At 37.8% G+C, this 26851-nt stretch overlaps 1 protein-coding gene across 1 annotated transcript in view; it reads left to right on the forward strand.

Moving 5' to 3' along the window:
• The window catches only part of CDYL (chromodomain Y like), a 103640-nt gene that overhangs the window by 41623 nt on the left and 35166 nt on the right, over positions 1–26851 (forward strand). The window contains exon 2 of the mRNA XM_056483884.1: positions 5116–5779. Within this exon, the coding sequence (XP_056339859.1) occupies positions 5116–5779 (664 nt within the window). The remainder of the gene's footprint in view (positions 1–5115; positions 5780–26851) is intronic.

Consider the following 26851-nt stretch of genomic DNA (forward strand, 5'->3'; position numbering starts at 1 on the left):
TTACAGCAATTCATCGACTGCTAATCCAATCAGTCTGTTCTGCTAATCAAATCAGTCAGCTCTGGGAGCATGTGGCAGCAGGCTTATGTGTGCTCTCCCAGGCTCCTGTCAATGGAGCAACATGGAGCTGCAGTGAAGATGAGCTCTTGGATCTGTATTATATCCTGGTGCAGTTTTTAATGATGCTGTTTGAACTTAAACCATACAATATTATTTTTGATACAGATTTTGATATTCTAAGTGTATGTGTCAAGCTGTTGCTCAAATTTTCCTACTGTTGTTAACTGCAGTGAGCAGTACTCTGACTTGGCCTTAAGTCATTCTATGAGAAATTACGTATTTTCTAATGGAATGTGTACATTTAAGATTTTAGTGCACATTTTACAGACCTTCAGGTGTGTTTTGGTGTCATCAACAAATAACTTTTTGAATAACTGTTTTCCCAAAACTACTTTAGGCAAAACATGGCACTTAATGGTTTTTGTGTGGTATGCTGCTGTTATTAGTTGATTTTTTTAATGTAGAATGCATTTATTTTATTTACAATAAGAAGTATTTGAGTACTGTTTATTGTTGACTTCTTCAAGATTTTAATAAATGGAAGATACAACCACTTGTTAAACATTGCTGATTGCTTATGGGGGATCATTTAGGTCTCATTTGTGTATGAAATAGTTTCCAGTTTAAGAAATGGTGACTGTTCACTTGTAGTGCATACATATGTCATGTAAGACTTGCATTTATTCTAGCTTTCTGTCTCTGACTTGGGGAATAGCTCCAATAGTAATTTGGCTCAAGTGGAGAAAATCAGTAGACTGAAGCAGTTGGTGCTGTGACCCCCACCTCTACATATTCTGCTGTGCAGCACTTTTATTTTGGACTAGATTTAGTGGAGCCTCTCAGGATCAAATATCCGTGCCACTACATGTATTGAAACTGTTCAGAGGTGTTGCTTGCTTGGATCGGTGTGCCCCCTTAGAGGTTGAAGTGTGACAGATGCTTTGGTACATTTCTGTTTCCAGTTTGTATTTCTCCATAAAGAATCCATATCCTGTATACCCAAACTGATCTGTGAATAAAAGCATTCCACAGTAAGCAGGAATAGTGCAGAGGATGGAAGAATCTGCTTCCAAATTGTACTACTGTTCTGAACAAAAACAGTAACATAAACATAACCTTCAGCTAACAGAGCAAGACCTTCTCCTATATTTTACAGACAACAGATAGAGTATGAAGTCAAATAAATTCTGTTCTGCAAACTTTAAATTAATTTAGCCTGACATGAATGTGAGGACAGAAAGGAACATGATGGGAATACACAATGGATTTATTATAAACAAGGCAATGCTCATTGAATATTTACATGCCCACATGTGTTTATTTTGGTCTGTTTTTTTGTTGTCTTCCCACCCTCTGACAGATGTACCTTTAATTTCTTCAAATGTTCAAAGTATGATCTTTTTAATATATATACATGTACAATGACTGAGAGCATGCCTTACATCAAGTTCACAAATGTACCCAAATAATGCTTTAGATTGAGAATATTCTTTTGAATTTCATGCTTACTTTTATTTACCTGAACTAAAGAGCTTTCATCAGGGGTTAAGAATGCATGCCCTTTTCCTGACAACAAGGTTACTGGACCAGCCCAGCCTATAGGTATTTGTTGTCCTCTGCTGAAAGTTGCAGTCCTCTTAGATGTGTCAGAAAATACCGCATACGTGGCTGCTCTCCAAACCAGTTATTTCAGGATGCCTACATTAACTCAGGTATTCTTAATATCTAAACCAGGTCACTTTGACAGAACTGCATTAGGGAATAATTACAGAAGTAGTTGTGCTGAGAGATGGGGAGGAGCTGTTGTCTCTGCCCAGGAGGACAGGGAGGAGGAGTTGCAGTGTTGCCTTTTCACCTGGTGCAGCTGTAGCCAGACAGCACTTCAGCCTGCAACCATATATTGCTTTTGTTTGGTTTTCTGTTCATTTGTTGGGAATTTTTTGAGTGTAAGTTCTATAAAATTTGCTAATAAAAGCAATTAAAATTCTCGAGGGAGAGCAAGTATGAACCAATTTTACCACATTCATGGAAGGAAGGGAAATTTACCATTTTACAGATGGGAAATCTCAGGTATAGTTGTGATGGTGGGATTATAATTTGTGTGTTTCAGTGTTGGGTTATACCTCTGAGCAGCTCATTGTTTTTCTGTTAGTTCTTCTGCTGCCTGAGTTTTTGAGTGTCATTGATCAGTACCCGCCAGGTGGGGAAAGTGATAACTTAGCATGCTAAAATAAACTGGGTGATGTTATTTTTTTGCCACCCAGGTAGTTTGCCTGATAACTTTTCCTCACACCTGTTTTATCTTTTTTTATGTTATTTTGTCTTTTGTTGTGATTATTCTACAACACTTGAAAACTAACCATTAATGGCAAATCCTGCAGTACAGAACCTTTTAATCTCTAAAAATAAGTACTACCCCATGGCGCAGGGCATGGGACACTGTAGAAATGGTTGTTTTAACAAAGTACTAGTCAGCATTTCTAGTGTGATTATGGCAAAGGATGCATCTTGCTCCCAGCTCTGGATGAGAAACACTTATGTAGCTGTTATCATCAGCAAAAGTATTGAGGCAGAATATTCCTGAGCAGTTTCTCAAGTGCTTCTAGGGGAGCCAGACTAACCAAACTGGATCAATCCAAAATAAAAGAAGTCCCTCACTAAAGCTCTGAAGCTGCATGATAAATTGTGTATCACAGGTTAATGGCTGTAAATTTTGTGCTGAACAAAAATGTATTCAAGAAAAAAATAAAAGGTTATGAAAAAAATCTTTTTAATCAAAAGGAGCAATGTCAAAGTAGGTTTTGTTGCAGACTTGGACAATACCGCTAAATATAACTGTTTTCTTTATGCATTTCTGCTTGCTCCATAAATCATCAGGTTAAGAATGGATTTTTCTGTCTCCTGTTCTAGAGTTCATCTGTTACCTCTGCAAGATACCAGGTTTTTTGGATGAGAGGGATGGCTTCCTACTTGAAAAGGGCATGTCCTTAATGGTTGGCCTTTCAGTACTGAAAGACATTGGTAGACCTTTGTGCTTAATAATTGATGCTGTGCATTACAAAAATTTTGTACTAGAGAATAAAAATACCTTGGTAGTAGTAGTCTTTCTCTGAGAATCGTGCCCTTAAAGTCTATTTTAGAAGTCAAGAGAGGCAGAGAGGATAAGCAAGACTAGCAGTAACTGCTTTTTTGACAAGATAGGAAGTTTGACTCATTAGTTTGTTCTTAGTTTTTAATTTAACATTTCTGACTTAATCTTTGAAGGTCTTTTTACTTGGTCTCTACTAAGAAAAAATTGAGGGCATGTTTCTTTGCCATGACTTTTCTTCAGCTCTCAGAGTTGCATTTTCTTTTAAGATCTGTTTAAATAGCTTCATGGAAAAACAAGTTTCATTTTTCTAACTGCATGTTTTTAATCCCAGTAACTACTAAAAAGTTAAATAATCAGAATAAAAATAGTTTTAATGTATTTTAAGATTTTAAATAAAATTTGGACAATTTATATTACGTCTCTCTGTAGAATGCATTGAACTGATTAACAAGGCAAAGGTGAAACTTGTTTGTATTTGATGCTTATTTTTGTGTTGTTGATTTGGTTGAGTTTTTTTAAGACCTATACAGACAGAGCTGAGCAACATCCTGATGACACAGTACAACACCTGCAGGGTATCACATGCAGTTGTAGGTATGTAGGGTATGTCCTTATATTGCTGCTGAGATTGTAATAATAGTAATCATTTAACCTTACTGTTGAAAACCAGGCGGTACATTATGAGAGCATGCCGCGTGTAAAACTGAGATGCACTCTTAAGAAAATCTGTTGCCAGCAGTCTTGTGATTTGGTAATGGATCATATATCATATATGTACATTGTTTATATGTGCAACATACATACTTGTATTTTCCTCCCATCCTTCTAAACTGTTCTGTAGACATTCCATTTGGTTAATGCCACTGGTAAATGTCACTCTTTCTTCAGAGGTTCTTCTAGGTAGGTGTGATCTTGGCTTCTATGCATGGTCTTTGTTCATGAAGGGCTGGAGTTAAGTTAATAAGTAATAGTCCCAAACCCCAAATACCTGCCTTTTTTATTACCAAAAAGAAGAGAGAGATGAGTAAAAGGGCTATATCAGTCCTATAACTGAAATGAAGTGCGATGGAGGATTTACCAAAAGAATTAGCCTGGGTAGGAAAAATGAAATTAAAAGGGGAAACCTTAAGACTAGCCTTGCACTTATATCGTTTTCCGTAAAAGAATTCACTTTCCACAGGATTAGCATGATTGGCATAAGTTTTAGTCCGAGGTATGAGCCTCTGTCCCTGCAGCTGCTGCTGTCTGCCCTGCCTGCTTTACCCCAGTGCCTGAATTCCTCCAGCCTATGGGTCCCACATGCAGTTGTAGAATGTGCATGCTTAATAGTTGTGACATAAATATCACCTCTGTTTGCAGATAAGTGAGGCATGGTAATTTGTTCAAGTATGTGTATCAAAGGCTCTGGCAAAAACAAATTCTCTGTTTTCACAGGAAGCCTCTAAAAAAATCATCTGAATTTACCTCTTAAGCTGTTCTGCATTGTCCCTGGTAGCTAAAGGTTAGCTCACTGTAACTAAGAGATTCTCACATGCCTTATGCTAAGCAAGCAAATTATTCAAACAATATCAAATTGATAAGTTTGGTAATGTAAACACACTGTATTTATACAGCATATTTAAACACTACTTCTATATTGAGAGAGGGAAATCTTGTCCACATTGAAGTTGGTTCAGAGCTTCTCCGAGGCCAGTGCTGGATTCTTGTGCTTGCAAAATACTTAGTGAAGAGCAATTCTGGTATTCTAGAACATGTTTTTTGAGATAAAAGTAACAATCTGAAGTTTAAAGGAAGGGATTTCCCATCAGCAGTGAAAGACTAATACTATAGAGCTACAGTACAGAATTACAAAACTACAACACTGTTTTATAATCTGTCTACACTTAACAAATTATTTACATGCTGGTCACTCTCTTGAGTTGTATATCTGCCCATTCCTAATGCCTGTTTTTGCTTTTTAACAGGTAGAGAGAATTGTTGACAAGAGGAAAAACAAAAAAGGCAAAACAGAGTATTTGGTGCGATGGAAAGGATACGACAGTGAAGATGATACTTGGGAGCCAGAACAGCACCTTGTCAATTGTGAGGAATATATACATGAATTTAACAGACGCCACAACGAAAAGCAGAAAGAAAGCACATTAACCAGGACAAACAGGACCTCTCCAAATAACGCCAGGAAACAAATTTCTAGATCTACCAATAGCTCTTTTTCAAAGACATCTAAATCTTTAGTTATGCCTAAAGAACACGAGTCAAAAAATAGTCAACTTTTTTCTGCCACACAGAAGTTTCGGAAAAACAATTCACCTTCGCTTTCTGGACGTAAAAATATGGACCTTGCAAAATCAGGTATTAAAATCCTAGTGCCCAAAAGTCCAATTAAGAGCCGGACAGCAGTTGATGGCTTCCAGAATGAAAGCCCAGATAAAATGGACCATATAGAGCAGGATCAAGATGACTCAGTAGCACCAGAAGTAGCAGCAGAAAAACCTGTGGGAGCTTTGTTAGGACCTGGTGCAGAGCGTGCTAGGATGGGGAGCCGACCAAGGATTCATCCATTAGTGCCACAATTGCCAGTGCCAGTAACAGCCACAATTGCATCAGCATTAACAATAAATGGAAAAGGTAGGTGTCATTTTGGTGGTCATTTTTCATTTTACTGGGGATTTTTTGCTGTTGAGATGCAGACAAATTACCCACTCTGTTTCAGCCATGCTAAATCAAGTCTGGAGAACTTCACTTTATTCTACATAACTATATAATTACAAAGCCATTTCGAATTTTACCAGCTTTTGGTTTCTTTGCAGAGATTCATTGGTATTTGTGTTCTCAGAATCACCATAAGATACATCTGTGTTTGCCTTGACATTGTATGGTACACATATTTAGTGTACCATTTCCAGATATTACATCATTGCTTTAAGTTTATTTAAATAGGTCAGCTTTGGTATTAATATTAGAAACATTAATTGTGGGAAGATATACATGATGTGAGCAGAAATTCTTCAAAACAGTTTATGTATCTATTTTGTTATAAATATTGCCTGGAGAAAAAAACAGTGAGAGTGACATTGCTTAAAAAAGAAAGTTAATAAGCTCTGTTTCTGTGAAAATTTGAGCCAGTTGTGGAAATACATATGCCTTCTGCCTGGATTGAAATTTGTTTTCATTATATTTTATCAATATTTTGTTGTTTATACCTCATTTGATATTGAGAGCACTCATTTAGGAGTGATGTCTGACTTGCTGAATATCTCAGTAGGTCTCACAGTTAATTCAATTTGTACTGCAAAATTTGTGACACCAAAGTAACCCAAAGTCCTCTTCTAGGAGGGAGCTGTTTGTCCCCCATCCAGCTGAGACCCTTTTTAAGGACTTCTTGGTCCTTATTGTTGTGCCCCAAACCTTTGTTCTTCCCGGACAGACTCAGTTGTGTGGTCACAAGTGTTCTCATGAGTGTGCTTTTGAGCTAAATTTCCAAGTTCAAATTTTCAAGTAAATACTCTGCCCTCAAATAAAATGCAGCAGGTCAAATGTGCAGGTGTGCTATTGATGACCGCTTGCTGGAAAAATTGTCTGGAATTTTTCAAGGATTGGGCCTGCCAAAAAACACACTTAGAGACACTGTATAGTGAAAAAATGTGCTAAAGACTTTGGGAGAGTTTGTTTTGGGTACCCCACTGTTGCTTGCATTGAGATTTTCCAAAAGAACAGCTGCAGCTGGAGAGGTTGAGAAGCGGTGGACAAGGGAGGAATTTGTTCCTGGAGCTGCGGTGCCAGGTCATGGACCAACCTGCTGCAGATGAACTAGGTAACCATGGCAATGCACACACATGCCAGGAATATCTCTTGCTTTGCATGGGCTAAAGAAAGAATGCAAATCTCAGAGGATGTAAACAAAGCTGAAGGGGAAGATGGAAGAGATGCCAGGATGAGAGTTCTCTGAGTAGGTGAGGTAGAGGAGTGTGTTTTCACACGGGATGGTTTTATGATAATTAATAGGCGTTTTGGAGTTTGGGGAGTTCCTAGTGAAGTGATTGATAAGTTCTGTCTTTAAGTGTCCTGGTTTTTTGCCTCTTGGCATCCAGGAAAAACACCTGGGACATGAAGGACTTTTTGGGTAGATCGGATGAAATTGTTCCCACCAGCCTCTCGCCTTGGTGGTCATATGGCAAGGGCCCAGTTGCAGGGCATCAAATGGAAGTAGAAATCCTGCAGAGGAAAAGGAGTGGCACAGAAGGTGTTAGGAGAGATACATTCGTGTTTCACTGCGGTGTGAAAATTTCCTCAACTGCCAGCACCTCCTTCAACTCTTCCTAGTATTTGTCTGAGCAGCTAACAAGGAAAGCTATTGACTGGCTCTAGGGATGATGGCAATACAAGAGTTTTCTCACACCTACGTGTTCACGAGATCCTAAGGTGTAGATCAAAAAGGGAGAGCCAAGGAGATAGTCACAATACGTGTCTGATGAAACATACACAATATGTTCCACCTTCTGTCTGCTGCTGGAGGCATATCAGTGCATTAACTGAGGCTTTCCCAGTCTGCCCTGATACACCACTGCCAATCCCCAAGCTGAGCTTTGCAATGTGCTGGGAAATGGATGCTAAATATCCATATTTATTGGGGCTTTATTTTGTCCACTTTTGGGGGTAACCTTCCAATCATGCAGTATTTCTGTGATTATAAAACCTGGGAAAAAAAGTTGAAAAATACTTTGCACTTACATCTAACAGTCAGTTAGATATAAGACATAGATCTATGCTAGATATAGACATCAGTCTTTCTTCCTAACTTTTTAGGATTTCTATGACCTGTCTTTCTCATGGAAGCCCAGGCTCCAACTCAGCCATTAGGCGTGGCCTGAGTGGATCTATTTTGGGAGAAGCAAAGAGAAACAGCCCTGTCTTCTAGAGCTCTCCTGGCCTTGGAGCTTCCTGAGCTGACACATTTGCTGTCTCTTCACTCCTTGAAGATGCACTCTTCTCCTTGCTGTTTTTATTTTTAACTTCACACTGCAACTCATTAAAAGTGTAGTAAATAGGTGCTTCCCTCCCCTGCATGGGGCTGCTGCAGCTCATGATCCTGTTTTGCTTCTTACTCAGGACATTCCTTCAGTCTTAAATGGACACATCATCACATTTTCAGCACGACCTCGGGAATCATATATCATGAGGGATATTCATTGCACAGAAATGCATCTTCATATGCACCAGATCTGACATATTGATAATACAGATGATAGATCTGGCATTTGGAGCACTCTTTCCAAACTTCCTACCTCCTCTGCATACACCTTCTGTTAATTTTAAGAATTCCTACTACCGCTTGGAGGATGCTGTCAGGAAGACAAAAGCTTATTTTGAAAAATGACTTCTTACTTGAGCTGGTTTAGGAATTTTTTTATCAAGATGTTTTTCTTGGTAAACTGAATTAATCAAAACAAAAAATCACTGGTCGTAAAGGATAATTTTGAAAGATTCTAGAAAAATACATATTACACTTCAAAAAAATTTTGGCTTGTAAAATTAAAACTGAATTACATTTTTTAAAGTAATACTGGAAAAATAATTCAAAGTTATAATATGAAAACAGTGCTCCTGATTTAGACTATACTGCTATGACTGTTTTGAATAGTGTGACTCAGGTTGACCTTTAAGTCCTAGCTCAGGATGGTGAAACTCCTCAGTGTTTAGTCTGATATTTGTTTGTTTTCCCCAGCCTTGTTTTTAATTTGTTTGTTTGTTTGTTTAATTTGTAAGAGAAGTACACACCAAAAATCCCAGAAACCATATGAAAATGCCATGCCAGCAATTACAAGGAAATATTGGTGTTATTGTAGCACCTAATTCTGCTTTTCCTGAGGCAAACTGCAGTGGTGCAGTTCATGTTCCAAAATTTTACAGCCTCAGAAAAGGCAATCAGCAAATATCTGTATAAATATACAGGGGATCCGGGGAATAAAAGAACAGTAATGTTTACTCTGGGAGCTGGTGGTCTCAGCACACTGAAATCAAGCTGGTATCAAAAATAATAGCATTATGTTGAATATTCATCTTTTAAAGGCTTGGCCTTGAAAACTGAGTCAATGGAGTAATATATATACAAGGCTAAGAATTAGGGTGATGTATGGAAGAAGTGAGGGCAGATCATTGAATTGAACATTGCTGTGGTTCTGGTGTTGTGAAATATGTGGTGATCATCAGCTGTTACTAAAAGTTAATGAAAGCAATCCTGAAATGGATGGACAAAATAGAAAGACAACAAAGAAATTAAGTGTTCTGAAAAAGATGTTAGTGGCACCTACAGGTAAGGCATATTACTAAAAACTAGGCAAGACAAAAATTGGCTTTGTGTCTAACAACAGGTTCTGATACCTTAAACGTTTCTGAAAGGTTCCTTCATCAAAGTGGTATTAAAAGTAGGTTTGAAATCTTATTGCAAATGGTTTCAGCCTAGTACGGTCATAATGACCAGGGAAGTTCTATTTAATAGAGTGTACAAGTAGAGAAGCTGTAAAGGGAATCTGATCTGTCAGTCACACAGGGCTAGAGAATTGTCTTGAAGTTTAGAAAGGACCATAAACCAGGGGAATACCATTTCTTGGCAAATTTTCTAGTATTTTTTTTGTTCTGGGTAACCCTGTAGTTGCTACAGTTTTTATTCAGCTAGCAATGTCCACCATATGGATGTAATTGAGAATTGAGAACGAGAAGGGAAATTTTGGGCAGAAAGGCATGCAAAGCTCAAAGTCTAAAATAAGGAAGAACATCACATCTAGCTGCATATGTTGTCAAAATTAGAATAAGGCAGGCTGGTGCTGGCGTATGAGAAGAGAAGAAGTACAAGAAGTGCAGTGAATTACATCACTTGTTAGTCAGACAAGCACCACCAGTGTGCATGGTGGCATTAGCATCTCCTTCCTTGCACGTATTAGTTCAGATGAACAACTTGGAGGAGCAGCAGGCTCACAATACAAAGATGCTTGCAGTGTAGCACCCTACAAGGAACAAGGGTGTCTGCTGATTTTTTAGTTGGATAATGGTGCTGTTTTCATCTCAAAACAATGATATTGTCAGCGAAAGAGAAGCAGGCACTAAAAAAAAAAAAAAAAAAAAAAAAAAAAACAAGCAGAAAAGACTGAACTTAAGTTCTGTTTGTTACCTGTTCTCTCCTTTCCCCAAAGCAGCTTATGGGATTAAAACCCACAGATTTGGAAAAAAAATCCACTTGAACACCAGAGGAAAATAGTGTCTGTTGGTTAAGTGTCTGATAGCTTTAGTCTCAAAAAGAATCAAGCAAGCGTGGAAGGGATTATGGAAGCCACTGGAACTGAGGAGAAACATGCATTCTCAATGCAGTACAAAGCCCAGCTGAAAGGAGTTCAGTCCCTCCCTGCTCATTAGGGTGAAAGGAGCTGCCACACTTCCCTCCCAAATTCTCCTGGTTACTTTTTTATCTCTGCCTGGGTGTGCCTTGGCTGTTCTGCATGAGGAATGGTCCACTGTCACCAGCATAACTGGCCAAGCTCTAGAGTCCCATGGGGAGAGCACAGCAGCTGACAGAGCTGTGGACCACAGAGTTGTCCAGATGGACCACAAGCCATGCATATAAACCCTCTGAGAAAGCAGAATTAAGAGAAGGGTTGAAGAAGTTCGTTGCTGTGAATTTAGAGTATAACAAAAGGAAAATTGGGATGATGTGTTACAGGTTTTTTAGATTTCTTTTTAGCATCCTGAAAAGACAGAAGCTACTTTGAGGCCTCCTCTTGTTTGTTGGGAGATATTTTTGGTTAAGTAGTAAAACTGAAAAAAAAAAAAAAAAAGCTCTAAGAGAAGAACTCCCTTTTTCAGTTTGTTTTGTACATTGCCCTTGGATGGTGGCTTGATCACTGCTTTCCAGAGAGATCTGGAAAGCAACCAAATATTTTATTAGTGCAAACAAAAGCCTTCAAAATGGGTTAAAGTCTTTTGCAAAGTCCTCTTAACTTCTAAAATTACTGGTTAAATTTATTTTTCTAATGCAGAAGTGCATAATTTTCTATATTTGGTTGTGTATCCATTTAGCAAATCACTAAAGAATAAAGCAGTTTTCATTTAATCAAGCTTAAAGACACCTTTGGGTTGTTTTTTTATTTCTCCAGAAACTGACTCTTGTTTTGGTTTTATTTCTTAAGAATTCACATTATTATATCCTTTATGTACCATATTGCAACATTTTAACCTAACATCAATTTTTCCTTCTGTCTTACAAAGTCGTGTTTCTCAGCTTCTTTACTCTTAATTAAAAATAACATGAATTGTTGCAAATTTCTTGTTTCTCTGTATTTCCAGGTTTAGTATAAATGCAAAAGTTTTAAGCAATATGGTACAGGGCATGGTCCATGTCATGTGGAGCATTGATCTGTTACTGTTCTGGTTTTTTGTCTTCCCTCTGCCCTATTGCTTCTGCAGTTTATAGTACACATTATTGTTACTTTACATGGAGTTCCAGGGTTGAAAACTTGCTGTGAAAATCTTTTATCTTTAGAACCATATTGGTCTATGTCAACAAATTATCACAGTAATCAGGATCTAAGTGCAGATCCTTTGTTTTCGTGTTAAGGCTTTATTCCTGAGAAACATAAGGCATAAGTGATTGGTTTCTTTCCTTTTCTGCCTTCTGCCATTTTCCAGTACTCAAAATGGAAATGTCTCAGTTGGGTGCTACATTGGTGTAGACTTTCAATGCAGCTTAGTTAGTGTAAAATGTAGTTACTTTGAAAAGAGTGATCCCATTCCTTTCCCCAATCCCAGGTATGGGAGATATATTTATATATATGATTAATCATATATATATGGCCTAACCAACTGCTCCTTTAAGGGCAGGCTTATTTTTATCAGCCTTCTGGAAATGACAGTGAGGTAGAGGATGTGTCCCTGGGGAGGGAGACAGACACATACTTTTTTCCTTTTTTAATTCTGTCCCTGAAAAACCTTTACAGGAAACTCTGAATTAAACATATTTTTTTTAAAAACCAAGAAAAGGGTTAAGAAATTTCCCAATAAATTCTCAGTTTGGACATAAAAATCTCAGCCTAAGTTGCTGGAGAAACTCCTGTGTTGTTCTCACTGGAATTTGTGTTAGAGCTGTAGCCCACTGATAAATATAAAGCTCATAGTTGTGCAGTTCCTCTGATGTTACATCAGTTTACATGAGCTGAGATCTGGAGTCTCAGTCTCTCTTGACTGACTGCTCAGATGGAGTCAGCCATTACATTCTCCTACAGCACATGTGCCAACATGAGACAAAAGTAAATTCTGAGGACAGGTTTGTCACACCTGCTGTGCCAGAACTTAGGAAAGATGAAGCACAATGAAGCAGAGCCTCTGTTTACAAGGCACCCTTTCCAACCTACTTTGCATACATCTGCACAGAGAAAGTGTGTTGAAGATCAGACTGAATGATAGAACAAAAATGTTGAGCTAGCTAGATACAATTTTAACAGTGTTGGATAAAAAAAATGTAGAACTTCAGAGCAGCTTTTGAAATGTGAAGTGCCATCAGAAACACTCATGTGGTGCCTTTTGTAGTTGTGCCTGGTAGAGTTACTAGCCACTTTTTTTGTCTCTTGCTGTTTCAATTTTTGAAGAAGTTTCATCTCCCATCTCTGTTAAAGCTGTGAAGTGGATGGAATGCATGTTTGCTAAGGCAGCTGTCATTATGAATCTGTGTTCTCTTGCAAAGATTAATCTTAATAGTTTGATGTAAAAACCCATTAAAATACTCGACTAAAACAACCGTAACGTGGTTTATGTAAGATTTACATTGATCACATTGATCACACTGTCTACGTAAAATAAAGTCAACCAAACATCCTCACAGGGAAACTGTTACAGGTGGGATAAAACATCATGAAGTGAAGACAAAACTCTGAAATAATTTGTTTACAACAATGCTTGTGAAAGAGAGAAAATAGATTTAAGAAGGTGCAAAACTGTGACTCAAAATCAAGTTTTTTTAAGGCTAGCTATTGGGATAAAAGCTGGATACAGTCTTGAATGTTACAGATGTTGACAAAAATACCTTTTATTTTTATGTATACATATTATTATATTGCCCTGGAATAGTTACTCCCTACCCAGTCAGAGAAACTTCAGTACTCAAGGTGGCTTAACCACAATCTGGAGCTATGACTTACTGATAATAATACAGTGAAGTACTGTTATTTAAAAGAATGCAAATATAGAAGCTGTATGTTTGTAGTAGGGTATGCATTTTTTTCCTAAACAGAAATATCTACGTTATCTGCTCTACATATCATTTATGTGATGTTGTAAACTTTCTTAAGAGCACACACTGAAATGCATTAGGCCACAAATTATCAAACAGTTAATTCTTCTTTAGTAACTGTTTTCTTTTTTATTAACTTGTTTTCTTAATTTTGCAATCTTAGGATGCATAAAAAAGCTTTTGTCTTTAGTTAGTAAGTGTAATTTAAAATGCTTTAAAGTTTATGATGTTTTAGATGCCTTTAAGAAACAAAGGCAAATTATGAACGTTGGCACTTTGAACTATAATATTCTAAATTTAAATGCATCTCAAAACTAGGAAGTCTTAAAATTTAATGTGGAAGGAGGAAAGACAGCATCATACCATTGTATTAAGAGTTCTTTAAACATCTTATTGAAACATGGATAAAGAAATACAGACTGTCATGTATTTTCTTTTAAAATATTCCTTGAAAGAGGCAACCAAAGAAAGTAAGAAGTTGTGCTTCAAAAGACTGCTCTGAAACTGACTGGAAAGAAGGAAAACAGGCTTAGTGGTTCATTGTAGTTGTATCACAAGGTTGACAGTGGGATCTGTGCCTATTTATGTTTAGTGATCTCTTTTTTAAAAAAGTGTTGCAGTGAGCAGCAAAGGCACAAGACTTGCAGAGAAACACTTTATTACTTAAGGTACAAGAAAACAGAACTTTCAGAGGGATATACCTAAAGCAGGAGGCAAAGTGAAGTGGTGGGTAGCAGGATCAGGTGAGCTGATCATTTTTCTTGCTAGCTCCTCAATAGAATTTTTAATCTGGGATGTGAATAGGAATGCCTGAATATTGCTAAGGACAACTCCAAGAAGACTTGGCCTAATGCTGGGCTAAAGAAGCTCTCCAAGTTTCTCTGTTTGTCACACACATTTGTTATTACTGTTCAGTCACACCTGGTGTGTAATGAATCTGTAGATAACACATTGGCTAGCACAATGTCTTCCAAACACCTGAGCACTGCTGTCAGTTTCAGCTTGAACTTCAGCTTGCATTTCAGTGTTGTTTGAAAGATGGGCTAGAATGAGAGGGAGTGGAATAAGTGCCAGACAAGGTCCCTGTGAGAGGTGTCCCAATGTGCTTCTGATGCATATACAGCTGGGGAATCTAGGCTAAGCTGTTGATGAAAGCTGGTACAACAGGAGAAAAGAGGATATTAAGTCATTTGTTAAAACATCCTGTATCTAAACTGAATACAGTAAATATTTTGGAGAAGAAACAAATTATAGACATGATGAAATAATGACTGATTTAGTTGGAATTTCTGTTCTGGAATTGAATTAATAAGACAAGGGGACATCTAGAGAAATCAAAGAGTGTCCAATTCAAAAGAGAAAGATTTGGTTATAGCTTTAATTGTAGCTTCCATTTAGGCCTGAGAACGTTTTGCTAAAACATGTTTGAGTCCAAGAGAGGGAGGTAATGACCATTTAAAAATAAAATAGGCATTTATGAGGATATTGGGAATATACTGTGTTTATAGGCCTGGTATAGTTTTACAAAGAATGTAAATTCTTTTTCCTCAGAAGTAAGGAAGAGTTTTGTGGCATATCTGAAAATTGTAATTCAGTCATTTTTATATGTTTTTCTACATCATTAGGCAGTATTATTTATGGAATTATTCTCTTAACTATTATTCCTAGAATTAGCTTTCTGCTGTGCAGGTATTCAGGGATTCTAATCACTGTCCTGTTAGGGCATCAGGATAGGGTAGAGCTCTGGTCTGGTTCCTGCTGAAGCACCCTTCTAGAAAAAAAGTGCTTCAAAGTTCAGATACTTTAGGTAAAGAACACTGGTTGTCATTCGTCCTCTTTTGATTTGGTATAGTCAGCAACTCAAAACCCCATCCAGTGTAAACAGTGATTGTGTTGTATTCTCCCCTTATCCATTGGTTTTTCTGTATGGCTTTCAAATTCAGTGGACACTTTTGAGAAATACAGGAATGAGTTGAAAGCAGCAGCAAATGCAAAGGTTATTTTACCAGACATAACACTTTATTGACAGAGCTAATTTAAAAACAATTTTCAGTAAACAGAAAGAATACCCTGCCAGGGCTTCTCTCAAAGTTGGTAAGTGTGTGAAGATGCATTTGTGGCAGTGCAGGGTAACACCCTTTCACCAAGGAATTCAAAGATAATGTTTTTTTTCTAATGTTAGTACAAGCAGGCAAACGCAATATGGTCATAATGGATATTTCAAACAACTTGCTATGTGGTTTGTGTTTTTCTGTTTATTTCTGAATAGAAAGGATGACAGATTATTCTGTGTTCTTTAGAGAATCATCTATTTTTACCTTCTGTGCATGGGTAGGCAATTAGCTGGAAAACCTGTTTTAAATATTTAAAAGTTTATACAAAACACAAGTTACATCTTTGCTATTATTGAAAGCTAGTGGGGCACTTTGTTTTCTTGTTTCTTTTCACATTGGTAGTACTTTTTGTTCCATTAGCTTTATTGGGTCCTGTATAATCAGTCAGGTTTGGGAGGGGTTTTAACAAATGACTTTTTGAGCACAGATAATGGAACAGTGGAAAAAACCTTTTTAAATATGTGAGAGGGAGAAAAAAAAAAGAAATTTAAACATTTCTTATTCTATGTCCTTGTAAGAAGTGGAAAGTTTTCCATTTAAAAAATAGTAAAAAGTAAGCAAAATAGAAATCTTACCATTAATATGTATAATATTAATATGTATTGTGTATTAACTATAGTAAGAGAATGGGTTTTCTCAAATGGTCATATAGTACAAGATAGTAATGATAGTAAGTTTGGGCTTGCCCAAACCATGGGTCAGGAGCCAGTACCTCTTCTGAAAGAAATACTCTGAAAATAGGGTTTTCTGCACTTGATTTATTTTCTGTTCTTAAGAATCAGAGGAAATGTTTATTTCAAGGACTATCTTTCTCTTTCTGAAATGCTTGATTCCATAACCCTTTATATGTTCTAAAGAAAAGGCAGAAACTAGCAAGTGTATTATGTTTATCAGCTTTGAAAGTGATGGGTGAAATGATTCAGGTATAGGTACTTTTAAGACTACCTTTATTAAAAGATAAATGCTGTGGGTTTTTTATTCTTCAGACTGGTCGGTTTAGGTACCTGCTATGTCTAGTGACCTCATGGAAAAGTGCTGATGCTTTGCATTAAGATTTTTTTTTGCATTTCCATATACAGATGTAACTAGCTAACATTAAAGACTGAGCACTAAGTCTTCTGATAAAGTAATACAAGACAAAACAATTAGTATTGCCCACTGATCCTTATTTTTCAGCTTCCTGTGAAGTTTTGAGGAAGCAAATGGACTTGTTACAATATGTTAAGATATTTTGCTCTTTCTTCTTTTCTAGTATTAAGTTTTACTCTGGCACAGTGGTCATCTTCAAGGAATCATTGTTCCTGTCTTATATCTTGTAAGAGCTAAGGATTCACTGCTGCTGTTTTGTTGGCATAGTCCAGTTTGAAATGCTGTTTTGTAGTTAAATAAGGTGTATTAGTAGAGTAGTGATTGGTGCATGACATGTTAAGGAGTAGTTCAGTCTCTCTTAAATGTTTTAGGCATGTCAGTAATACACAATTTTATAAAACTGTAATAAACTCTAGAGTCTTTTCAGTTAAAGTATAATATGAAGATTTTTCCACCACACTATTGTGTATTATCAATTGCAAACCTTATAGGCTACTGTAGTACAGATAGAACAAATACTTATTTTCAGGTTCAAAAGGGTGGGAATAATAATAGATAACATTTATTTCTGGATAAGCCTGTATGAAAGTCAGTGAGTCTGTAGTTGACCTGATGTTAACATCTCTATACTTTTCCTTTTGTAATATTGTCTAATGTTTTAGTACTTAGCCAGTGTCAGCATTTGCTATACTGTGATCTTCTAACAACTCAGTCCAATTGATCACATTTTCAAGTCTTTTATGTGCTAGGGGTTTTAAAATATATTTAAATTATCCTATCTTTCTCTTAATAACTGCTACATATACTCTTTGGACAGGCCTCATACTCTTTGAAGACAAAAAAAAAATTCAGTATCCTGGGGCAATTTTAGATTCTCCTGCACAGAAGTGACTTGGGCAGCACTGTGTCAGGTTAGGGAAGGCCCTTAGGGAGCCTGTTGAAACCTTTGGAAAACTGAGATACTCCAGCATCCCCGGCAAATCTCAGGAGTTCAGGAAGATTTCTCTTGGTTGCAGGATGATATGAGCTGTTATATGATCTTTGTGTGCTTTCACAGACCTGGTTTATAGGTCAGTAAATTCTTTGGTATGCGTCCAGTTTTCACAGATACTCTTGTAAATCTGCTCTAATTGTATTGTGACTTCATTTATGAGTAAAATATTTGTGTAGATGGTAAAGTTAGGCAGGCAAATTGGTTTATATTATTTACGTTTCTTTGTATTTAGATTTTTCAGAAATTGCTGTGAAATCCTAGAACTGTTCTGCCCAGTGTTTGTTGCACCTCAGATCAGTCTCATTAACATCTCTTAGATACTGTGAAATTACTGTTTTGAACAAATCAACAAATTAAATGCAGTATTGCTTTGTAATAGCTCTTCTACTGATAGCCTTGGCTGCACTGGTCACAATATTGTAGTTTGGGATCCTGCTGAACACACTGAAGGTAAATATTAAGACAACTGTTTTAAATTTTAGAAGAGAATACTTCAGCTTGCTCAGAGCTTGGTTGGGAGGGATTCTGTGGGAAGCTTCCATGGAGGATAAAGGAGACAACAAGTGCTGGGTGGTTTTCAAGAACTCTCTCCTGGAAGCACAAAAACCATTCATGCCCTTTAAAGGTGAGGGAAGTAGGGGGAGACCTCCTTGGTTTAACTGCGAGCTTTTGAGTCTGCTCAAAGCCTGGAGAAGTGCACCATAGATGGAAAAGCAGATGGACACCCAGTGAGAACTACAAGAACATTGCCAGGGTGTGCAGAGATGCAGTTTGACAAGCAAAAGCTCAGCTCAAATTGAAATTGGCCAGAGATGTGAAAAACTAAAAGAAAATGTTCTTTAGGTAAGAAAACAACAAGCAGAAACACAAGGAAAATACTGGCCCACTGTTTCAACAAGAGAAGTGAACAGTCACCAGCAGTGCTGGAAAGGCAGAGAGGTTCTCAACACTTTCTTCCAGCATCTTTACCTGCACTGCTGGATCCCTGGCCTTGGGAATGAAAATCCAGGTGGATGCAAACACAGACCCTCCATTAGTGAAGGAAGATTTGGTGTATGACTTGTCCTAGGAATTAGACCCATACACACTGATGGCCCCTGTCACTGTCCACCAGAGCTGTTAGGAGGCTGCTGGCATCACCGCAAGGCAACTCTCCATAATTTTAGAGAAGTTGTGGAGATTAGGGATCTCTTCCAGAAAACTGGAAGAAGGCCAATGTCGCCCCCATCTAAAAGAAAGTCTTAGAGGAGAATCCAGGAAATTACAGTCCCATCAGTCTAACTTCAATCCCTGGGAAAGTTTCCTACAGCCTCCTCCTAAAGAGACTAATGTGTGACAATCTGGCATGATATCCCGTGTAAGGAAAATATAATCCAGGAGTGTGTCATAGGCTGGGATCTACCCAGCTGAGGAGCAGCTCTGTGGAAGGGGACCTGGGAGTCCTGGTGGACAAAGAGCTCAGTCTGAGTGAGCAGTATGCTGCTGCTGCTGCAGCAAGGAAAGCCAGCAGGATGCTGTGCTGCATCAACAAGGGCATCACCAGCAGAGATGGAGAAGTCATTGTCCCTCTCTAATTGGCACTTCTCAGGCTGCACCTGGAACACTGTGTTCAGTTTTGGTCCCCACCATGCAAAAAGGTGTGGACAGGCTGGGGAGGGTCCAGAGAAGGGCAGCAAAGATGATCAAAAGCCTGGGCAGGCTGACATGTGAGGGAAGGCTAACAGAGAAATGGATTTGTTCAGCCTTGACAAATGAAGAGAAGACCTTACCACCATGTCCCAATATTTATAGGGTGGCTACAAAGAAGGTGGAGACTCCCTTTTAACAATTAGTCATATGGAAAAGATGAGGGATATTGGGTAGATACAAGTTGCTCCTGGAGAGATGGGTAACAAGTAGAAAATTTTTCACAATGCAAACAATCAGACATTGGAATAATTTCCCCAGGGAATTGATGTATTCCCCAGCATTGGACACTTTCAAGAATCAGCTGGACAGGGTATTAGGTCTTCTTGTCTAGACCATGCTTTTGCAAGAAAGATTGGATCAGAAGATCCTTGAGATCCCTTCCAACCTAATGTTCTGTGACTCTGTGGTCATCACCGTCTGTTTCAGTGATGAAGTTTCTAATACTTAGGCGTTTAGTTGACTTGCGTAAAATTAATTTGTATATTTAAAAATGTGATGTAGGAAGCTGAAGATTTATGAAGGAAAATATGCTATTGAAATTTCATTGAAAGAGTGTCTACATTCATGGAAAAAAATATCTAAAGTTATGGAAAAGCCTGCTAGAGGAATGGATGAAAATGGGATTGTACTCTAGTCTTCCCTTCATAGAGGATGTAATGCCCTCCTTCACTTCTGAATTTTTGTAACCACAGTAAATTGTAATATACCTAGTTAGCATAGGGATCCCAACTAATTTTTATTCTCATTGGGGTTCAAATAAAAGACTAAAGCCAAAAAGAGACTATCTTGATTTCAGTGTTTCTCAGTTATAGTAGATGAGGGGGGGAAATCCTTTTTGCTATTGTCTTTTTCAATCACAGTACTGGAAAGAACAGAAGCATCATTCCAGTTCCTGAAGGAATTATTTTCTCATTCATTACATTTTTATGTATAAGTTACATAATTTGCTGTACCCATTCATTTTCCAACTGTATCTTTTTTTCACACTCACAAACAGTAACCAGATTTATCTCTGAAAACACAGGAATCGCCCAGCGAGTGGGTTTTACTACTAACTTAACAGCAGGAGGCCCAGACCCCCAAGTCTTCACTTTCTTTTTATCTTAGTATCTCATGAGATGCACATTCAGAATTTGTTTTGGGTTTGTTGGGGGTTTTTTTTAGGAGAAAAGAAGTGTAGACAGATTTGAAAACTGGTTGGTTTGCTAGGTTTTCACATGGGATTAATTGTGGGAGAGCCAGGCCATGGAGAGAAATTAAAGCTTGGTAGCTCCTTCATAGGAGCTGTTGGAGCTCAGTCATCATTTCAGCTGTTGTCTCTTTTCCAAAAGGGGACAGAGAACACAAAATCAGACCAGCTGGCAGTTCTTGGGAATAGTCTTCAGTATGAAAAACCATAGAAGAAAAATGGAATTTTCAGTGTTCATTTCCAACCTCCAATGATACTTAGGTACCTGCTAAGTCTCTTCAGCATTCTGGATATAGCTGATGGGGAAATAATGATGCAGGTTAATCTTCACAAGGGCACTTGAGTTGGGCAAAATAATCCAAATAATAATGGCCCAAACTCTTAAAAATAAGAATATATAAAACCTAACTTTTATTCTCTTACCCATGTTCAGGAACAACAATGTAAAGTGAGAATAAGTAATTGGTAAGAAATGGAACTAGATTTACCTACTCAATTTACCCTTATAAGAAAAGAAAGAGGATGACAAAATTTATTTGTAATACTACTACAATTTTGTTAATTTTATATTTCTTTATCATGAGAACTTTGGGTACAAGTTACCTTGTGATGCAGTAAGTTTGAGAAAAGATACCTTTGTTTCCTTATCATCTTTAACTCCATATAGTATTTCATCCTGACAATCAGATTACAGGCTGAGCTGGTCCCAGAGGATCCATTCTTGGAGTCTTCTGCACTTTCCCAAAGAGATGGGATCAAGTGCAGTCCAAATTCAGAAGTCCTTCTCTTCCTCTGCCTTGCCAATGGAAGAAATGAAAGGTATAGGGGGCAGGAGTGGGAAGGACCTCCTTTCACAGAGAGTGCAAGCTGATGATCTCAGGTAGGGGTGCAGGGAAGGCATTAAAAAGAAACCGGAAACACTGTCAGGAAAAGAAAAGGATCTCAGAAGTTTAATGTGATTTCAATTACTGCTGTATTTGAACCAGCTTGATAAAGTGCATAACTTAAAAATTCCTTGAGTTAGTATTAGCATTCTTCCAATGTGCTCTTATTTAAAAATAAAACCAGTAAATTGATAAATTATTAGAAAATACTATGTCTGTGCACATTCTTAATGCAGAAAATTCTAAAATTACTTTAGTTTGTGGAAGTCCCTTATATTTTAATTATGTGTTGTATGAGGCCATAATGAGAGGATGACTCACTTTTTGACTCACTTTTGGCACTTTTGGTTGCCACACTTTTGTGTGGCAAATGAGCCTCAATGCATCAATACACTTGGATATGTATGACTATCCATCCTATTAAAAGGAAAATGTAGTATTTATTAAAGATGGCACACAGTGGTCTCTGAGTTTAGGCGTAGAGTAGGAAGGGTCAGGAGAGAGGGGAGTATTTGAGAGTACTTGACTTCCTTCTAAATTGCATATTGTCTGCATGAAGTGGTAGCATTTTCTTTAATATCCTTCTACAAGTCTTTGTGGTGGTTGCAGAGGCTTTGCAATGAATGGAGATTAAAGGTCATGATTCAGCAGGAATTACATAAAAACTTCATATGAAAGCTATCAGCAATGTCACACAGAATCCTACAATACAGTGATTGCATGGCAGTATTACTAACACTTTCTGACAAGATTTCTTGCCTTTTGTTCTCCTTTGTATAAATACAGAAAATCCCGTTAGGCACTTCTGGGTAAACATAGGTCATGGGGCTTGTCTATCAAATGTGCTCGTCAGCACGGAGGCTCCAATTTGTAATATTTTTCCCCTGCAGTTGGAATGCTTTTTTTATATAACATTTTAAGTCAAAAGACACTGAGGTCATCTAGTCTGCGCTCCAGTGCATTACAAGTCATTACATTTCATCACTTACTGATGGATCCTGAGTAAGCTTTAGTTAGCCTAGTGTATCATCAGACTCTGGAGACTAAATTTTTGTTTGTCACTTAATGATGAATAGCAGGGAGTTGATTAGAAAAAATATGCTCAGATGAAAATACTTGTTTTGTATGTCATGTTCTGCATAACGTCTTGAGAGGATGCCATCTGCTGCTGAATAAATAAATAAACTGGATTCCTATTAAAAGAGCTTGCTTGCAAAAAAGCAGCTTATGTTTCAGTCATGTACACATAGCCCAGCTTTGGTAATGTGCCCTCCAAACACTTCCTTTTGGCAACCTCTGCTCCTCCCACCAAGACCCGTGCAGATTGTTACGCCTCCCTGAATGCCTGAGTGTGCTGACAATGAAAAACTGTGTAGGCTGGTTATTAAAACTTCAGCTGAGGTCATCCTACAAAAGGGCTTGCCTTTGTCATTTGTAATTTCTTCCTTTAGCCTCCATCTCAGCTGAGGACAAGAGTAGAAGTGAACTTACATGACACCTTGGTAGACCTCTGCAGTTCAAACTCCAGACTTTCTCTTGGATGTGAAATATCACTTGGCATAAGGGGCTTGATGAATACAAGAGAAGAGTGAGGATTTTTTAAATTGCTGTTTTCCCTTTTAACAAAAAAGGATTGGGGTTGTTTTGTTGCGATCTTTTTGTGATTTGTTTTTGTTGCAATAGTCTATAGATTGGCATATCGCCAGAGAGACTTTTTAACTTTAAATGTGTCAGGCTGAAAAGATACCTGCAGAGAGATCCAATGCAAATAAATTTTAAGACAGAAGATCTCACAAACACATTGTTTTGGTTTTTTTTTTTTCCTTTCTTGTATTGTCTAGGTTGTGAAGGTTCTGTAAAAGTAAGGAAAAATTTAAATGTCTTCTTCAGTTTCATTCAGTCTGTTGTATGCAGCCTCTTCGAAATCTTCATTCTGTACTGCTTCCTTAAAGAGAAGGAGAAATACAGCCACAGGTTTCTATTAGGCAACCTAGCCCAAGCCATACTTTCCCCCCTGTTAAGTACTGTGGTTAAACATTAAGTAGAAGTGCTTCCCTACACTTGCTTGCACAATGTCTTTTTTCCTTCTATCTGTCCTGCTTATCACTCCATGGTTTTGGCTGCTTGTTCTTTTCCATATCCTTTAATTTGTGACAGCCTATTTAAAGGGACTGAGCATGGGCTGAAACCAGCAGGCAACTGAGCAGAGCAGGACCTTGAAACGGACAGTGCTGCTTACTAAAGCATGCTCCAGGTGTATTTTGAAAAGGTTTAGTTTTTCTTTTTTCTTCCTAAAAATAGCTGGTGAAGTGGTGGGGAGAGTTACCAAAGCTGATTTCTTCACTGAGTAGAAGTCCTTATTGCAATGAGTAGAGATAGAGAGATGACTCTGAGGCCCCCTAATAAACAATCTCTGAGTTGCCCATACCCTGATGCAATAGACCAATCTGCTATCCCCCTATAGATGCAATCAGTGTCACTAAGCAGCTTCTTCATATACTGGCAATATGTAATAGGTGAACATTGAAACCTCTGAACTCTTACAGCAGTGGAAAGATCACTTTATATCTCAACTCAGCTAATACAGAGCCCTTTTAATGACAATTTAATTTAGCATTTCCATTAATTTCCATTATTTGCATTGGCAGCTGTATCCCTGTGGATGATAAGAATGAAGGTACTTGACTCAAACCTTTGCCTTAGAGAAGTTTGTAATTCAGACCCGGCAAAGTGTGGCTTGGGCCATTAGTCTGTGTAACATTTTGGAGCTGATAAAGGAAGTTGCTTTTTGACTTAATTTAGAATAATGTGATAGCAGTAGAGGCTAAACAAATTTTAAAAGGCAGTATTTAACAGGTAAATATGTCCCTATTCTTTACTCAGCTCTATAATAAGAATAATTACAAATCCAGCAGTTAATCCAATGAACAGGATATATTGGGTTGTATTTGGTTATTGAAAAAAAGTATGTGATTCAATCTTGTGCCTTAAGTTCTAGGGGGTTTTGTTTTGTTTTTCGTCATACATTTTGGTGTCCTTGTGGAGGTTGCTCAGGGTTTGTTTAAAATATTTGCAAGGACACTTGTTCTAGTACTTGACTTATCTCTTTGTGAACTCTTTTTTAAACCTAATGTCAGAATTGCACTGGTTACAACTTCCCATTGCTTCACATACCTTAATGTGCATCTCCAAGAATAATCTGATTGTGCTTTTGCAGCAATGTATGTTTGGTAATTAAATCAAATATGATCATCAGCTCTTGCTAAGTGCTTTATTCTAGTGTGTCATGCCATCCTACATAACTTGCAGGAACCAAAATCTAAGCCGTTTTTACTTATTAAGTTTCAGCATTGGAAATACGTTTCAGAGGGAAAAGAGGGACTTAGTTCTAAGAATCTCCCATCTACCTCAGCAAATAGTCAAATTGAGCTTGTAAACTCTATTTAGACCTTGTTAAGTATTAATTCATGCTTGAATAATTTGATTATTTGGATATATAACCTTTGTTACAAATTTGGAGAATTTGAGAGGTCAATTAGGAATTTTCAAGCAGGTGTTACCATGTGGGAATTCTGTGGTGTATGCTCTAGACTAGGTTTAGATGTCTTAGGGAGTTAATGCCTGTATTGGCTCTGTCTTTTGTGGTGTTGATTTCTACCAATAGCTTCAAACTAGCAAGATGGTATCTGTTTATAGTAAGCCTGTTACTCCAACACATTTTCTCCAGTTAGAAATACCAAACATCTTAAGTTTAAGAGCTGTGTAGAACAACATGTCACTGAAGCAATAAATATTGGCCTTCGTTCAAAATACGATAGCATTGAAACTGGAACTGTGTGTGTGGAAAGCAGAATTTATTTTTAAACCTCAGAGATTTTGTATGGGCTATAGCTTGGACTCAAGGAGATGCTGATCATCTTAGTCCATTCTAGTACTAAGGCAGAATTGAGCATTTGTTTTCCCTGACAGAGGTTGCATGATCAGTTCCTAAAATACATCCATAATGGGAATTAAACCATCTCTAACTCTCCTTTTATTTGCAAAGTCCACTTTTCTTCTTTGCTCAGTATATTCTAATAGGTATAGGGCCAGCCAATGTTTTATTTTTCTTCCATACAAACAAAAATTCTCTTTTCAAGCTGTCTTTCAAATTCAGCAATATAATTTAGAAATGTGATACTTCCCTTCTAAACACTTGCAGTCCTTCCAATTTCCTGTAATCTGTTAATTTCATGTGTATAGTTTCTCTTCCATTACTGGAGTCTTGATTAAAAAGTACTGGCTAGAATTGGGCCTAAGGCAGACCTTTGACTTGAAAAGTAGTTTTGGTTTGATAGTGTGTGAATTTCTTCATGTATTTTTCAATTATTCAAATAGCTTGCTTCTCTCATCTTCCGGTGGTTGTTACCTTTGTGAATAATTCCTTGTTTTACCACCAGTCTCAAAAACATCTGTTCTCTTTTCTTTCCTCTTTACCCTTATCATTAGGTTTTTTTACTCGATTTCAAGCAACCAGTAGGGGTTGGTTATAGGTATGTGGGATGGCTGTGCTGGTGGTGACTTTGTGTTGTGTTTTTTTGGGAGGCTGGAGATTGTGTCTTCAAAATTGGTTAGCAAAGAGTAGGAGCCAAGATTTTCTTGAAAAAATAACAGCGGTGGTGCAAGTATATTTACAGGGGGAAACAATACTTCTACTGGGGAGAGTTGCACCAGTGTCATCTCCCCATCAATTCCTATAACCAGTGAGCCCAGTGAGTGATCTCTCCCAGCACAGCTTTTTGGCCATGCTTGTCTAATCCAGCAGCCATGACCTTCTGACATTTCCTAACCTTCTTTTGTTGCTTCTCAAACTTAGGGGTGACATTGGCATCTGTGAGACTTTCTGGAGTCTGAAGACTTCCTAATTTTATCCTTGTGAAGCTAAAGAGGTGCTAAAGACACCTGTCATGGTTCACAGTGCTTGGTACCTTATTTGCTTCCATTGCACCAATGTATATTCCACCATGGCAAGAAAATGTATTTCTTTCTTCTTTCTAGTTTCCCCCCCCCTTTTTTTTTTCCTCTCAGTGAGTTTCCTAGATTATGGTTATGTTTTTTTGACTGGCACCAGGAAGGCTCAGCATTTTGCTGTCTCCATGCAGGACTGGGCTGTGCTCACTGCCCTACCTTCCCCCTCTGTAGAAAGGAGTAGCCTTGTGACCTGCTTGGAAGTTGTGACCCACTCTCCCCTCCCTCTGCATTACCTCTGGGTGATTGCAGCCCCTGAACTGCCCCATGAGGAATTTGTCCATCCCACTATCAAGGGCAACCTTGGGCCGCTTTAATTTATGCATGCCTCAAATTTTTATCAAGTTTAAATTAGAATGTATGCTCTTCCTGAATCAGTTGAAAATTCTAAATTCTGTCAGATTTTAAAGATCACTCCAGTTTTAAAGATCACCAGCACAAGATCTGTAGCTGTCTTT

This window comes from Oenanthe melanoleuca, chromosome 2 (genome assembly GCF_029582105.1).
Source record: "Oenanthe melanoleuca isolate GR-GAL-2019-014 chromosome 2, OMel1.0, whole genome shotgun sequence".
In the NCBI taxonomy this organism is placed as follows: domain Eukaryota; kingdom Metazoa; phylum Chordata; class Aves; order Passeriformes; family Muscicapidae; genus Oenanthe; species Oenanthe melanoleuca.